Source organism: Talpa europaea (genome assembly GCF_964194135.1).
Source record: "Talpa europaea genome assembly, chromosome: 16".
Lineage (NCBI taxonomy): Eukaryota > Metazoa > Chordata > Mammalia > Eulipotyphla > Talpidae > Talpa > Talpa europaea.
In genome coordinates, this window is record NC_140084.1 from 22,158,778 (window position 1) to 22,173,761 (window position 14,984).

The window sequence follows — 14,984 nt, forward strand, 5'->3', positions numbered from 1 at the left end:
CAACTAAAAAGAAAAGGGAAGCCAAAGATAATAAAGATAAACTTCAGTTACTCTTTAGAAACTACCTCTTAAAAGAATAATTATACTCCTCTGTAGAGGGTTAAAAACATCAAAATCTGATAAACTGGCAGCCAATTTGACCATAGGAAGATCTATTTTTGGTTTTTAGGCACTCTGAAGAAATAACTTTTTCTATAACTTAGAAACTGCTTCAAAGAACAGTATCTCCTTTTCCAGAAAAATAATCATTCTTTATGTTAAATTTGGAAGTGTTAAACAAAATTTATTCTTGATGTCTTACAAAAAATACTCTTGAGTATCCCTCCACTTTTTGAAAGTTTGAAGCTACGAAAGTTCTCACTTTTATGAAAGACCTATGCTAGTACTTGTTTTCACTAATTAAGAAATAGGAACAAGATGCTTGTTGTTAGGATAAAAGGTGAAAAGCCTAAGTAGCATTCACCGTGTTGTGAGAGCCATTCTAGAGGCAGCTGGCCTTGAATGGTAGGGTGGCCCTGGCACGTGCCTTCCCTAGTTATCATCTCACTCCTGCTTTTACTATAGGTTGGTGCTATTGTAGTTTTTATGTGTCATAGATTATTTTTTTGGACTAGGAATGCTAAACATTGCTTTAGAAAAGTTTGCTGTTCCACACTTTGAATCTACATGTACAAGATGGTTTATATTCCAGACTCAGGACTTTTGAAAATTATAAACTGGCATATTAACTTTTTCACTCAAAACTCCACAGTATGAGCAATTTTGAAAGGTTATGCCCAGAAAGGCAAGAATTATCCAGTAAATATTTTATGATGCAAGTACCTGGCACCTGAATGACCTCCATTCTGTCCAACAAGGCAGGTGGAATAGTGGCAGTGGTGTTGGCAGTTGCTATAAAAAGAACTTGGGAAAGATCAAAGGCCACATTTAGATAATGATCTGTGAAGTTATGGTTTTGTTCAGGATCCAACACCTATGGGAGAAAAATAAACATTTAAACAAATTCAGTAGTTCAGATAGAGAGCTGTGTCAAAACACACATCATGTATTAGAGCAAGATTATTTTTGCTTAATATAGTTAGCTTGGGGAATATGGGGCTAACACTATCATCTAAATATCATTCTTCGTATTCCCCACATTCTAAATACTTCAAAAATAACAAAAAACATGTTCATTGTCAAATCTTTTTAAATACAGAAAAGCACAAATAAGCAAAAATTACCCTTTTAAGCTCTGTTCTTAATTCTGTTTATTAATGACTCATCTGTGGCCATAAAAAAGTAACTTATCCTGCAGAACCAGTTTCTATCCTGGCAACACACCCCATATTAACTACCATGGGAATATAAGGTAAATGTGCAGTTAAATATTTCCTGGATAACTGGTAAAATGAAAATTAGTGCTTTTATCTTTAAATATCAAAAAATCCTGCATAAAGTCTTTAACTGAAAGGGAATTTCCAAACAAGTAAACTACTAAAAATTACTAAAAAATTACTATGCTATTATATTCTGATAGAGCACAAGGAAAAATTCATTTTATAATATCTTAAAATTTATAGTGAGCAAATACCAATCCCTTATTTTGATTGAGCAAATTAAGATAGTTTTCCAACTAGATTCTTAAAACACTGAACAAATGTATATTAAGGAGACTATATTTTAGATAAGTGCTGAGGTGACAAGTTGCAAGCACTCATGAGAAGGGGCTACAGAGGACTGAAAAGAAGGTACAAGGTGCTTCCTACATGTTCTAAATCTTTAATACATTGTCACTTTCACTTGTACTAGACAGATACAGATAGCAACAGAGCTGACATGTGTATTCAAAAAGGAGGTAAAATGGCTAAAATATTTCACCAATTTTACTCTACAACTACATGTTGAATATGTTTTAGAAATGGCTGTCAGACCTGTCTCCTTCCCTTAAAAATTTTAATACATTGGGGTTAAAAAAAAAAAGGAAAATTAATAAGGCAATGTCTCTGAACCATGGATGAGCTCTTTTAAGATGCATCACAGGACATTGAGGTTATGAAGAGAGAAAATCAGTGATGTTCAATTTGCCTGCCTCTCCTATTTAGAAAACACAAAAAGGTATGTAGAATTTTTAAAAAAAAATACGTGTAATATATTTTTCTTTCTTTCTTTCTTTTTTTTTTGCTATAACATTGGTTTACAATGTTTTTTTGTGTACTAGAAGTATAGGCTCTCCCCTCAGGTATTGTTACCACTATCGCACCCACCACCAAGACACCCACCGACCCTCACCAGCCTATGTGCCCTTCCCCTCCCCTTTCAAAGGGACATAGAGTTTAAATATCAGAACTATGACAAAAACAACAATGACAACGACAACAACAACAAGAACTGCCAGATAAAATTTCTAGTTACTACTGCTTGGAAGAAACCTTAAGGGAAACTGGTAAATCCCTGTAGGAATAAAATTTCAGTGAGCAAACCTCTATTTTTCACCCAAGCTTTAGAGTCAGGGCTCCACAGTCCAACCTCACCATATATGGAAGCGCTTTTAAGAATCACTTGAGCTGTTTCATTGCCTTTTCAATTAAAAGGTTTTTCTACATCAATCCCAAGACTGTGATTCCTAGCTACATAGTATGACTGGGAACGGAAAGAGCTGTGACATGACTCAAAATAAATAGGGAGGGAGGGAGAGAGGCTGGGTAATTTGGAATAGATGAAAAAAGACTGGTCACAAGATGACAATCACTAAAGTGGGTAATGAGTTTACATGGTTATAATATTTTGTCACTTTTGTTATGGCTGAAATTTTTCACAACAAAAAAAGCAGTAAATAAATAAGTAAATAAAGTAACACAACTAATTAAAAATTAAATCAGCAATAGGATAAAGTTAATAAAAATGTCTAGAACATAGAAGAAAAAGCCATTAAAGGGATCTATAAGATATGGAAAAAATAAAGATGTTTAATTTATAGATAAATGAGAAAACTAAAGAACTTCACAACTGTAAAATAGGGTGTTATAAAGGAACTAATGCAGAAAATATTCTAGAAGACCCAACACTATAGAATGAAAAGCAATAGATACTTCCTGTGTAATAACAGAACTTTATTAGAATAACGCCTGTAGAATTTTCAAGCAAAATTATGACCAATTTAAAATATTTGAAAAATCTTTAATACATTTAATTAAGCATAACAAAATAAACACCATAAGCCACCAACTGTGACTGCATTTGTATTTATTTGGTTCGGCTGGTGATCACAAAAGTGGAATGTTTAAAATGACCTTCCCACGGGGCAAGCAGAAAATATTAGACAATATATTCACCTTTAGTGAAACAGAAGTCTAAGACAGAATTTTGCAAGACACAAGAGAAAACAGTTTTCATTAAGTATGGATGAGATTATCAGTTGACTTTACATTAGAAACCATGTAGCTGAAAAGCAGTCTAAGATACACTGAAAGAGCTGAAAGAAAATTAAGAAAAAAGAGTACCAACCAAGAACCTATATCCAATAAAACTATCCTTCAAAAATAAGAAGTTAAAACATTCCCAGGTAAACAGTGGGTGAATCTGTAGCTAGCAGAATAGATTACAAGAAACACGAAATGCTGAAATGAAAGGACACCAAACTGTATCCACACAGAGAAATACAGAACACCAATAAAAGGAGTCATGCTGGCAAGTACAAAAGATAGTATACATATATTTTGGTAATTCTTATCTTTTTTTTTTAAGATTTATTTATTTATACAAGAACCAGGGTACAGGCCAGATGTGTGTGGGGGAGGGTGAGAGGATTCACCGGAGACAGAGCAGGGAACAGAACAGGCAGACTGATGAAACACACTGCTGAGGGGAACAGCGGGTGAGACAGGAGAGGTCTGCTGCGCCATGTGGGATTCTCCCGTCGGCCGGGATCGAACCAGCACTGCAGAGGACAGCTTCACAGTGCAGTGCTCAACTGCCTGCGCCACCAGGGAGGCCTGGTAATTCTTACTTCTACCAAATTCAAAAGACTTCATAAACCAGTAATTATAGTTAATCTTCATTATTTGTTGGATTTCACTTTTGCAAATTTGCCTACTTGCTAGGATTTATTTATAATTTCAAAATGAATACTTGTGACACATCTGGGTCATTTTCAGACAAGGGTAAGTAAGCACATCACCCAAGGTGCATTTCTCCAGTGAAAGTCAAACAAGGTGAAGCTCTGCCTTTTCACCTCAGCTCTTATACTCTAACCAAGCATCCTCCTAGTGATATATTAAGATTTTATTTTTGCATTTTTCTGTAAGTGATTTTGCTGTTTTAAAATGTTCCCAAAGTCAGGATGAAGTGCTGTCTAGAGTTCCGAAGTGCAAAGCTGTGATGTGTCTCATGAAGAAAATACATGTATTACTGGAAGTCCTAGCCAGAGCAATAAGACAAGAGAAAGACATACAAGGAATCCAAATAGGAAAAGAAGAAGTCAAACTATCACTATTTGCAGATGATATGATAATCTACATAGGGAACCCCAAAAACTCCATAGAAAAACTAATTAAACTCATCAATCAGTTCAGCAAAGTGGCAGGATACAAAATCAACATGCAAAAGTCAGAAGCCTTCCTATACACTAACAATAAATCTGAAGAAGAAGAAATGAAAAAAACCATCCCCTTTATTATCGAAACAAAAAAAATCAAATACTTGGGAATAAATCTAACAAAAGAGGTAAAGGACCTTTACAAAGAAAACTATAAAACACTGTTAAAAGAAATAGAAGAAGATACAAAGAAATGGAAAGACATCCCCTGCTCATGGATTGGAAGAATAAACATTATTAAAATGGCCATCCTACCAAAAGCAATATACCGATTCAATGCTATTGCAATAAAAATTTCAATGTTATTCTTCAAAGAAATAGAACAATTATTGATGAAATTCATATGGAATCACCAAAAACCCCGAATAGCCAAAGCTCTCCTGAAAAAAAAAGAAAGGAATGGAGGCATCACACTCCCAGATTTCAAACTATACTACAAAGCCATAATCATCAAAACTGCATGGTATTGGAACAAGAACAGACATACAGACCAATGGAATCGAATAGAAAATCCAGAAATAAACCCACAGATTTATGGTCAACTAATATTTGACAAAGGAGCAAAGACTATGCATTGGAGCAAAGAAAGTTTGTTCAATAAATGGTGCTGGGAAAACTGGGTCGCTACATGCAAAAGAATGAAGCTTGACTACTACCTCACACCATACACAAAAATCAACTCAAAATGGATTAAAGAACTAGACATAAGACCTGAAACCATAAAATACATAGAAGGAAATATAGGCAAAACACTACGTGATATGCACATCAAAGACATCTTTACAGACACATCACCCAAAGCAGTGATAGTGAAGGCAAAGATAAACAGCTGGGACTACATCAAATTAAAGAGCTTTTGCACAGCAAAAGAGACAATAACAAAAACAAAGAGAAACCCCACCAACTGGGAGAACATTTTTGCACACAACACTAATGATAAAGGACTGATCACAAAAATCTGCAAAGAGCTGATGAGACTCAACAACAACAAAGAAAATAATCCAGTCAAAAAATGGGCAGAAGAGCTAAAAAGAAACTTCTCTGAAGAGGAAATGCGAATGGCCAACAGGCATATGAAAAAACGTTCAACATCACTTGCAATCAGGGAAATGAAAATCAAAACTACCATGAGATACCATCTTATACCAGTGAGAATGGCACATATTAAAAAAACTAGCAACAACAAATGTTGGCGAGGGTGTGGAGAAAAAGGAACTCTTCTGCACTGTTGGTGGGAGTGCAAACTGGTCCAACCACTGTGGAAAGCTGTGTGGAGATTTCTGGACCTACTAAACATAGAGCTTCCATATGATCCAGCAATTCCACTCCTAGGTATTTACCCAAAGGACACAGAAACATCAATTCCAAAGAACACCTGCACCCCTATGTTTATAGCAGCACTGTTTACAATAGCTAAGCTTTGGAAACAACCCAAATGCCCAAAAATAGATGACTGGATCAAGAAGATGTAGTATATATATACCATGGAATATTACTCAGCATTCAAAAAAGATAAACACATGCAATTTGCAGCAACATGGATGGCGCTGGAAGGGATCATGCTCAGTGAAATAAGCCAAAAAGAAAAAGAAAAATATTGGATGGTCTCACTCATAGCAGGAATCTAGAAAACTTAAATAAGAGACCAGGAAAATGAATAACTATAAGAAAGTGAAAATCAAAATCAACAAAAAACTATGAACCAGAGACACTTTTTGGGGGGTGGGGGGTGGGAGGGGAGGGATTGGGGTCAGAATGGGGGGGTTGCAATTGTATGGGGAATATAAAAATAAAATTTATTATTTAAAAAAAATACATGTATTAGATAAGTCATTCGGGCATGATGTTATGGTGCTGATGGTCATGAGTTTAATATCAATGAATATATACTAAATACATCAACTCTAAAACAGAACCACAAATAAAACAAGGTTATAAACTGATAAGCTTGTGAACTGGCTTGTAGGAATCTAAGCGTATTTCCCTAGGAGCTATTTGAGTATTTGCTGCAATTTTAACAGAATATAATTACAATGAATAATGAGAATCCATTATATATTATAGTGTCAATAGATTCACAATGTACAGAAATATATTCTGGATGACAATAACAGCACAAAGGCAGGCGAATAGAAGGGCTTATTAAAACCAAATTTCTATATACTATTTGTTAAGGCTAATTTTATGTGTCAACATGTAGCATTTTAGGATGAGATTAACTTTTAAATGAGTGAACCTTTGGCAAAATAGATTGTTCTCCATAATGTGGATGGGCCTTATTCAATCCACTGAAGATCTTTACAGAACAAAAAGTAATGATTAGCATGTTTAATTTAGCTTAGTTTGGTCATTCAGTAGCACTCTTTCCCTAATTAAAGAAGGAAGAGAGAAAAGGGGGGGAAACAGGCATGTCTTCACCTACATTTTTCTCATAACATCAGTATTCAAGGCACTTTTTACTCTACTATAGTCTCAGAATTTATATTGCAAATGCAGCATGTGGTGAGATAAAAAATTAAGGTAATACCCTGGACCTCAAGTTTTTAATTTATTAAAAGATGGAACAGGATTATTTGTCAAGTCCCCCTCCTTTGACACGCTTCATATAGTTATATAACTTGTATCAGAAGATTATATTTGATTTAAATAGTATATATACTACTTGATCTGATTACAACTGGATGTAATTCTAATTAAGAACTTTAAGTTTTAAAGAGGGGAGCTTACTATGTATAGATAATGACTTCTCTACTTTGGGGTCCTATGTGTTATTTAAAACTATAATTATTGCCCATATTAAAATGCTAAATATCATGCATTTTATTTGCCCACTCACACAAAAGCTTATCCTTGAAATGCACTCATATTTATGACCAAATCTTACTGTCTATCAAAATTTGTTTGCCAAATAGTTGGATCTATTTTTACATTATTCCAATAAATTTTCAAAAAAGATTATCTAAATTTTGAATAAATGTACCTGTGTTGATGACAAATGTAGCTGGAAATACATTCTACTTTATATAAGCAATAATTTCCATGGAAGCTGAAGGAAATGGGCATATAGCCTCAGTATTAAGTATGAACACAATCAAAAATTAACAGATATCTAATGAAAGACTCTAACATAAAAGACAGGCCAGAAAATAAAAGCAGCTTAAAGAAAAAGTAAAAAAGTAATCTACTGGGATCTTTCTCACAGAGAGAAACGAACATATTACATATGACAATGTAATGAGATACTATAAAAAGAATATGCGGAGAAATTAAAAAAGTTCTTTGAAATGATAAACTCATACAAAAAGCTGAAAGGTCAGAACAGCAATACAGCCATGCTATTTTGAGAATAGAGCTGATCAACTAAAAATTGAAGAGGCCAAAGGGCAGAAGAGGAAATGAGGGAGCCCCAGGGAAAAAGAGACTTGCTGGATGTGTTGTTTGCAATAATTTTAAAGAACTATCGGTCTCTAAGCAATAAACATCCATGAAATTTCGTTAAACTGTTTGATAGAATAAAGGAATACAAAACAAACGAGGGGAAATACTATAAAAAAAGCAGGAAAAAGAAACTAAGACATTTTAACTTAAAATACCAAACTGCTTCCCCTCCCCCACAACTAAATCCATGCAACTGTATGTTACTTGCACATGATCATCCACTCTCATCCACACTCAAGTGTGACCAGAGAGGGAGTTTTCTGGATCTTACCTCAAGCAGAGCTGCTGCAGGATCACCTTGTAGACTCTTTCCTAGCTTGTCAACCTCATCTAACAGGAAGACTGGGTTGTTAACTCCGACCGTCTTCAAGCCATTGATGATGCGGCCGGGCATACTGCCCACGTAGGTGCGCCTGAGAAGCAGCAGCAAATCAACAATGAGATGCCAGGGGCAAAGCAGTATCATTTAGTAATCAATACACAGAATTGGGAAAAGTCCACTTTTGCAGTAATACTGCAAAGAGGTATTATAGATTTAAAAAGCCCTATTAGTTCAATTCTTATTTTCTTTTAATTTTGACTGACCTGTGATGTTGGAAGAATCGTATCTAATTTTTGCTACTTAGTGAAACTGAAAAAAATTAACTTAAGTTTCATAGCTATGGTTCTTACTCTTCAAGATTCCAAAATGTCAGCAAATGGGGTACAATGTTAGAAGGCTAAACAGTGAGCGCTGTATACTAGTATTATTCTTCTTTCCTTAAGGGCTGTAATATTTCATTTTAGTAGAAAAATGAACAAAAAAGAATCCACAACGTCCAAAAGACCCTACGATTTCCAAGCTTTTCATAGTCTTTCAGAATACCCGCACCCCCAACACAACCACCTTTTTACACTTTGTTGTAGTTGCCCCAGGGCTGGCTAAATCATCAGCATGTTCATGAAGGAAGTCAGAATTAGTTCAAAGGCTACTCAAAATAGAGATTAAAAAAAAAAATAGGAAAAATCCAAAATGCCCTTTATTTTCAGAGGCAATGATTTGTTATTAATTGTGGCAAGAAGTCCTGTGGTTAACAGTATTTTATCAAAATTCTATTGATTCTGGTCTTCTGAAGAAAACCGTGTTCATCCTTACACACTTAACTGGAAACCCAAAAGTGTTTTTAACACTGTGCATTACAATGTTAGAGTGTTTTATCATATCTAAACAAGAATCATTTCCATAATATGACAGACGTAGCATGGCATGAAATAAAAACAAATGTTTGTCAAACCAAAAATGTGTCTTTTTTAAAAAAGGCAGCAAAACTTCAAGTAGCAGTTTCCTAATTTTGATTACAACCTTGCTGCCTGGGCATGCGTGGAGCAAACGTCTGTGAAAAGGCATACTGGGGTGACTGCATTCGACCAGTGCTAAGTGGAACTGCAGCCATTACCTCTCCGGCTGTGCAAGGCTGAATGAGGCAGTGGGTCTAAATGCTGCCACATGACTAACCTAAAGTAGACATGACAAAATGGACAAAATGACCTTTGAAAACACAAAAAAGTCTTAAAAATATTGTGGGAATGGCTTTTGTTCAGGGAGAGTGACCGAGGCCCTGGAACCAGATACCCTAAAAGTTAACACAGGATTAGCACAATTAGCTTTCTAGAATGGAATACAGGAAGGACAAGTCAAAACTAGTGAATTCTCTGAAATTGTTTCTGTAGAAAACTTACAGATTTGCTGTTATTCTTTGATTCTTAAGAGCAGTAGGAAAGGGAAAAAAGTTTAAACCTCATAACCGCCAGACATCAGCTCTTGCTGCACTCATTTCTTTTCCTTTTCTTACTGTTTTTGACAGGTAGGCTTCAATAATAGGAAATGACAATTCCAGACATAAAGTTGTGGAGAGAAAATATTCTAGCTATCCTTTGTAAAGAAGTGGAAATCTAGCTATAGTCACTGTATACAAACATTTCCTCCTCAACTTTCTCTAGCTTTGCAGAACCTAGAGAGGTAAGGCCTGAATTCTTTTTCTGTCTGGAATTCAAGGTTCTTCACAATTCACTTTCCATGATTTCCTAACTCACTGCCCTTCCTCTCCCCTTTCATATATCACCAAGATCCTACTGACCCTGTCCCCTTATGCTTTTTTCCTTTGTTAATATGGTGCCTTCTGTCCTTACTACCCTTTCTGTCTGTGAATCCAAGCAATTCTGAGAGACTTCTGACCCGCTCTCACAAGGTAATTCCCCAAATGCAACATCTACAACAATTTCCTGGCCCTTAGTTCAACTGATAACCCACTTATAACCCAGTTTTCATTCATGGGTACCAAGTACATAGCCTCCTCCAAAAACCAGTGAGCACTTTGGTGACAGAAAGTGAGTCTTATTATAAAGTAGCTACTGGATAGAGCTGTTAAAGTTGTTCCCCAAACACAAGCTTGTGTTTCCTACTTAAGGACACCAGAAACACCATGCCAGCACCCAGATATCTTTCTATTATACCTGCTAGGGTCAGACAAGTCTGTGAATGTTACTTTGGACAAATTATCTAAGGCCCAGTTTTCTCACTGGTAAAATGGTGGCAGTAGTGCCAACCTCATGGATTACAGGAGGATTCTGAGAGAGCTCAGTGTAAGTAAAGCACACAGCTTACTGCCTGGCACACAGCAAGCTTCTGGAAGATGTTAAGAGAACTATTACTCTACTATGAACAGTTATATGGAAACAAGTTTAACAATCTAGAGGAGATGGACAAATTCCTACAACTCTACAATCACCCAAAGCTAGATAAAGAAGAAATAGAACACCTAAACAGACCAATTACAATTAGCGAAATTGAAATGGTAATCAAAAACCTCCCCAAAAACAAAAGCCCAGGACCTGATGGATTTACAAATGAATTCTACCAAACATTCAGAGACGAATTAGTGCCTATCCTTCACAAACTTTTCCAAAAAATTGAGAAGGAAGGGACAATACCAAACACGTTTTATGAAGCCAACATTACACTAATACCAAAACCGAACAAGGACAACACAAAAAAGGAAAACTACAGGCCAATCTCCCTAATGAACACTGATGCAAAAATCCTCAATAAAATTTTAGCTATCAGAATCCAACAATGTATCCATAAGATAATTCACCACGACCAAGTAGGATTCATTCCAGGGACACAAGGATGGTTTAACATCCGAAAATCAATCAACGTTATCCAACACATCAACAAAAAGAAATATAAAAACCATATGATAATATCAATAGATGCCGAGAAAGCTTTCGACAAAGTGCAACACCCATTCATGATAAAAGCCCTTGAAATTCTTGGGATACAAGGAACATACCTCAACATCATAAAGGCCATCTATGACAAGCCAACAGCCAGTATCATTCTCAATGGTGAAAAGCTGAAAGCAATTCCATTAAGATCTGGAACAAGACAAGAATGTCCACTCTCACCACTGCTTTTCAATATAATACTGGAAGTCCTAGCCAGGGCAATAAGACAAGAGAAAGACATACAAGGAATCCAAATAGGAAAAGAAGAAGTCAAACTATCACTATTTGCAGACGATATGATATTATACATAGAGAACCCCAAAAACTCCACAGAAAAGCTAATTCAACTCATCAATCAGTTCAGTAAAGTGGCAGGATACAAAATCAACACGCAAAAGTCAGTAGCCTTCCTATACACAAACAATAAATCTGAAGAAGAAGAAATCAAAAAAACCATCCCTTTTGTTATTGAAACAAAAAAAATCAAATATTTGGGAATAAATCTAACAAAAGAGGTAAAGGACCTATACAAAGAAAACTAAAACACTGTTAAAAGAAATTGAAGAAGACACAAAGAAATGGAGAGACATCCCCTGCTCATGGATTGGAAGAATAAACATTATTAAAATGGCCATCCTTCCAAAAGCAATATACAGATTCAATGCTATTCCAATCAAAATTTCAATGTCATTCTTCAAAGAAATAGAACAATTATTGATGAAATTCATATGGAATCACAAAAAACCCCGAATAGCCAAAGCTCTCCTGAAAAAAAAAAGAAGGGAATGGAGGCATCACACTCCCAGACTTCAAACTATACTACAAAGCCATAATCATCAAAACTGCATGGTATTGGAACAAGAACAGACATACAGACCAATGGAATCGAATAGAAAATCCAGAAATAAACCCACAGATTTATGGTCAACTAATCTTTGACAAAGGAGCAAAGACTATGCATTGGAGCAAAGAAAGTTTGTTCAATAAATGGTGCTGGGAAAACTGGGTCGCTACATGCAAAAGAATGAAGCTTGACCACTACCTCACACCATACACAAAAATCAACTCAAAATAGATTAAAGAACTAGACATAAGACCTGAAACCATAAAATACATAGAAGGAAATATAGGCAAAACACTACGTGATTTGCACATCAAAGACATCTTTACAGACACATCACCCAAAGCAGTGATAGTGAAGGCAAAGATAAACAGCTGGGACTACATCAAATTAAAGAGCTTCTGCACAGCAAAAGAGACAATAACAAAAACAAAGAGAAATCCCACTGACTGGGAGAACATTTTTGCACCCAACACTAATGATAAAGGACTGATCACAAAAATCTGCAAAGAGCTGATGAGACTCAACAACAACAAAGAAAATAATCCAGTCAAAAAATGGGCAGAAGAGCTAAAAAGAAACTTCTCTGAAGAGGAAATGCAAATGGCCAACAGGCATATGAAAAAATGTTCAACATCACTTGTCATCAGGGAAATGCAAATCAAAACTACCATGAGATACCATCTTACACCAGTGAGAATGGCACATATTAAAAAAACTAGCAACAACAAATGTTGGCGAGGTTGTGGAGAAAAAGGAACTCTTCTGCACTGTTAGTGGGAGTGCAAACTGGTCCAACCACTGTGGAAAGCTGTGTGGAGATTTCTGGACCTACTAAACATAGAGCTTCCATATGATCCAGCAATTCCACTCCTAGGTATTTACCCAAAGGACACAGAAACATCAATTCCAAAGAACACCTGCACCCCTATGTTTATAGCAGCACTGTTTACAATAGCTAAGCTTTGGAAACAACCCAAATGCCCAAAAATAGATGACTGGATCAAGAAGATGTAGTACATATATACCATGGAATATTACTCAGCATTCAAAAAAGATAAACACATGCAATTTGCAGCAACATGGATGGCGCTGGAAGGGATCATGCTCAGCGAAATAAGCCAAAAAGAAAAAGAAAAATACCGGATGGTCTCACTCATAGCAGGAATCTAGAAAACTTAAATAAGGGACCAGGAAAATGAATAACTATAAGAAAGTGAAAATCAAAATCAACAAAAAACTATGAACCAGAGACACTTTTAGGGGGGCGGGGGCGGGAGGGGAGGGATTGGGGTCAGAATGGGGGGGCTGCAATTGTATGGGGAATATAACAATAAAATTTATAAAAAAAAAAAAAGAGAACTGTTACTAATAACAGCTAACAGAAGCAACTCTCATCTTTTCAGAATACCAAACACACTCCAGGGATGCACTTAGTATTCCTCAATTACATTTGATATTCTGCAAGCACTAGTATAACCAAAGCTACTTAAGTCAAACCAAAAAGACAGCCACTATAGGAGTCTGTGAGTACTTTACATTAAGGAATTTATATATAATGTGCTTGTCTTGTACCAGGAGATACAGCAGTATGCCACTCACTGACTGAAGATACAGAATATACTTTGTATAAACCTATGGGATATGAGTTAGATGTGCAAAATGTAGCAATACACAAATTAAAAATGTTCTTGTTGACATCAAAACAAAGGCAACCTATTTTTTAATAACAAATTGGCATGCCAAAATAGCCTCCAGAGAAACTACTTAAGTAGGAAATAAATGAAACCAGTAGCCTTTTATAAACTATCCTGTTTTTGAAGGCCAAAGAATTTTCTTTTTTTATGTTCTTCCTCACCATGCACCCAGAAAGTAATATAACACCACACCGGAAAGTTTGCAAAAAATATCTCACTTCAATTATTTTTTCAACCAGAATACATGACTACCCAGTTTTTCCTATATTTGAAGCACACAAATTGAAAAATATATGAATTCATTTTTTTTGTAATTGCTGCTGGCCAATTTATAGGCTTATCAGGACTGCTCAAGTACTGTATATATAAGATGCACAAAAACAAAAGTGTCTATATGATTCAAAATTTTAAGTTATGCAACAGCATTTTTCATTTTCCAAAAGTCTAGTTTTATACTTCAAAAAACAACTACCAAGAATTAAAACATCATGTACTGGCAGCCCTATGGGATTCAACTATTTCATTGTTCTGCCTCATCCTTAGCTACCTTCAAATCTAATGTTATCCAAAAGGCTGGTCAGTCTGTTATGGCCAATGACACCTACACAAAGGAACAAGATGTGTCTTTATTTACCTGTTTCCTAGTATGGGGGAGGGGGGTAAACAGGCCTCCCTCCATGTCTAGTCAATTACGCAACTCTTAAGGGCAATCTATTAAAATGTTTTTTAAAAGAACTAGAAATATAAAAACACTTATGCTATAATGTTAAGCAAGGGTAGGATTACAAATTTGTTGCATTTAAACAAAAAAGGGCAAAAACTGTCCAAAGAAAAATGTTGCAAATAATTACCTTTGTGTGATAGAAAAACATGAGGATCATTTTTAATTTTGCAAATTTTCAACCAAGACTATTTCTTTCTCAAGTGGAAAAAGCAGTAAGTCTTAAAAGAGATCTTAATAATCTCAAAAAGAAAAACAGTCTTTAAGGAACTAAAAATAGTTCGTAATATAGAATGTCTACACAAATCATTATACTCATTGCAGTCATTCCTAAATCTTTACATACGCTCATTTGCATGGATGCAAAATTGCATGGCTTCCAAAATGTTAATTACGTTTTAGTCTTACTTGAATTCATAAAGCATTTAAGAGAATGCTTACCAT

General features: G+C 35.5%; 1 protein-coding gene across 2 annotated transcripts in view; it reads right to left on the bottom strand.

The window, feature by feature from the left end:
• LONP2 (lon peptidase 2, peroxisomal) overlaps nucleotides 1-14,984 on the bottom strand; it is a gene marked incomplete at both ends in the record, with an annotated part of 80,825 nt that overhangs the window by 40,569 nt on the left and 25,272 nt on the right. For both annotated transcript variants that reach the window (XM_084257657.1, XM_084257656.1), the window contains 2 exons: nucleotides 823-973; nucleotides 8,286-8,427. In XM_084257657.1, the coding sequence (XP_084113783.1) occupies nucleotides 823-973; nucleotides 8,286-8,427 (293 nt within the window). The remainder of the gene's footprint in view (nucleotides 1-822; nucleotides 974-8,285; nucleotides 8,428-14,984) is intronic.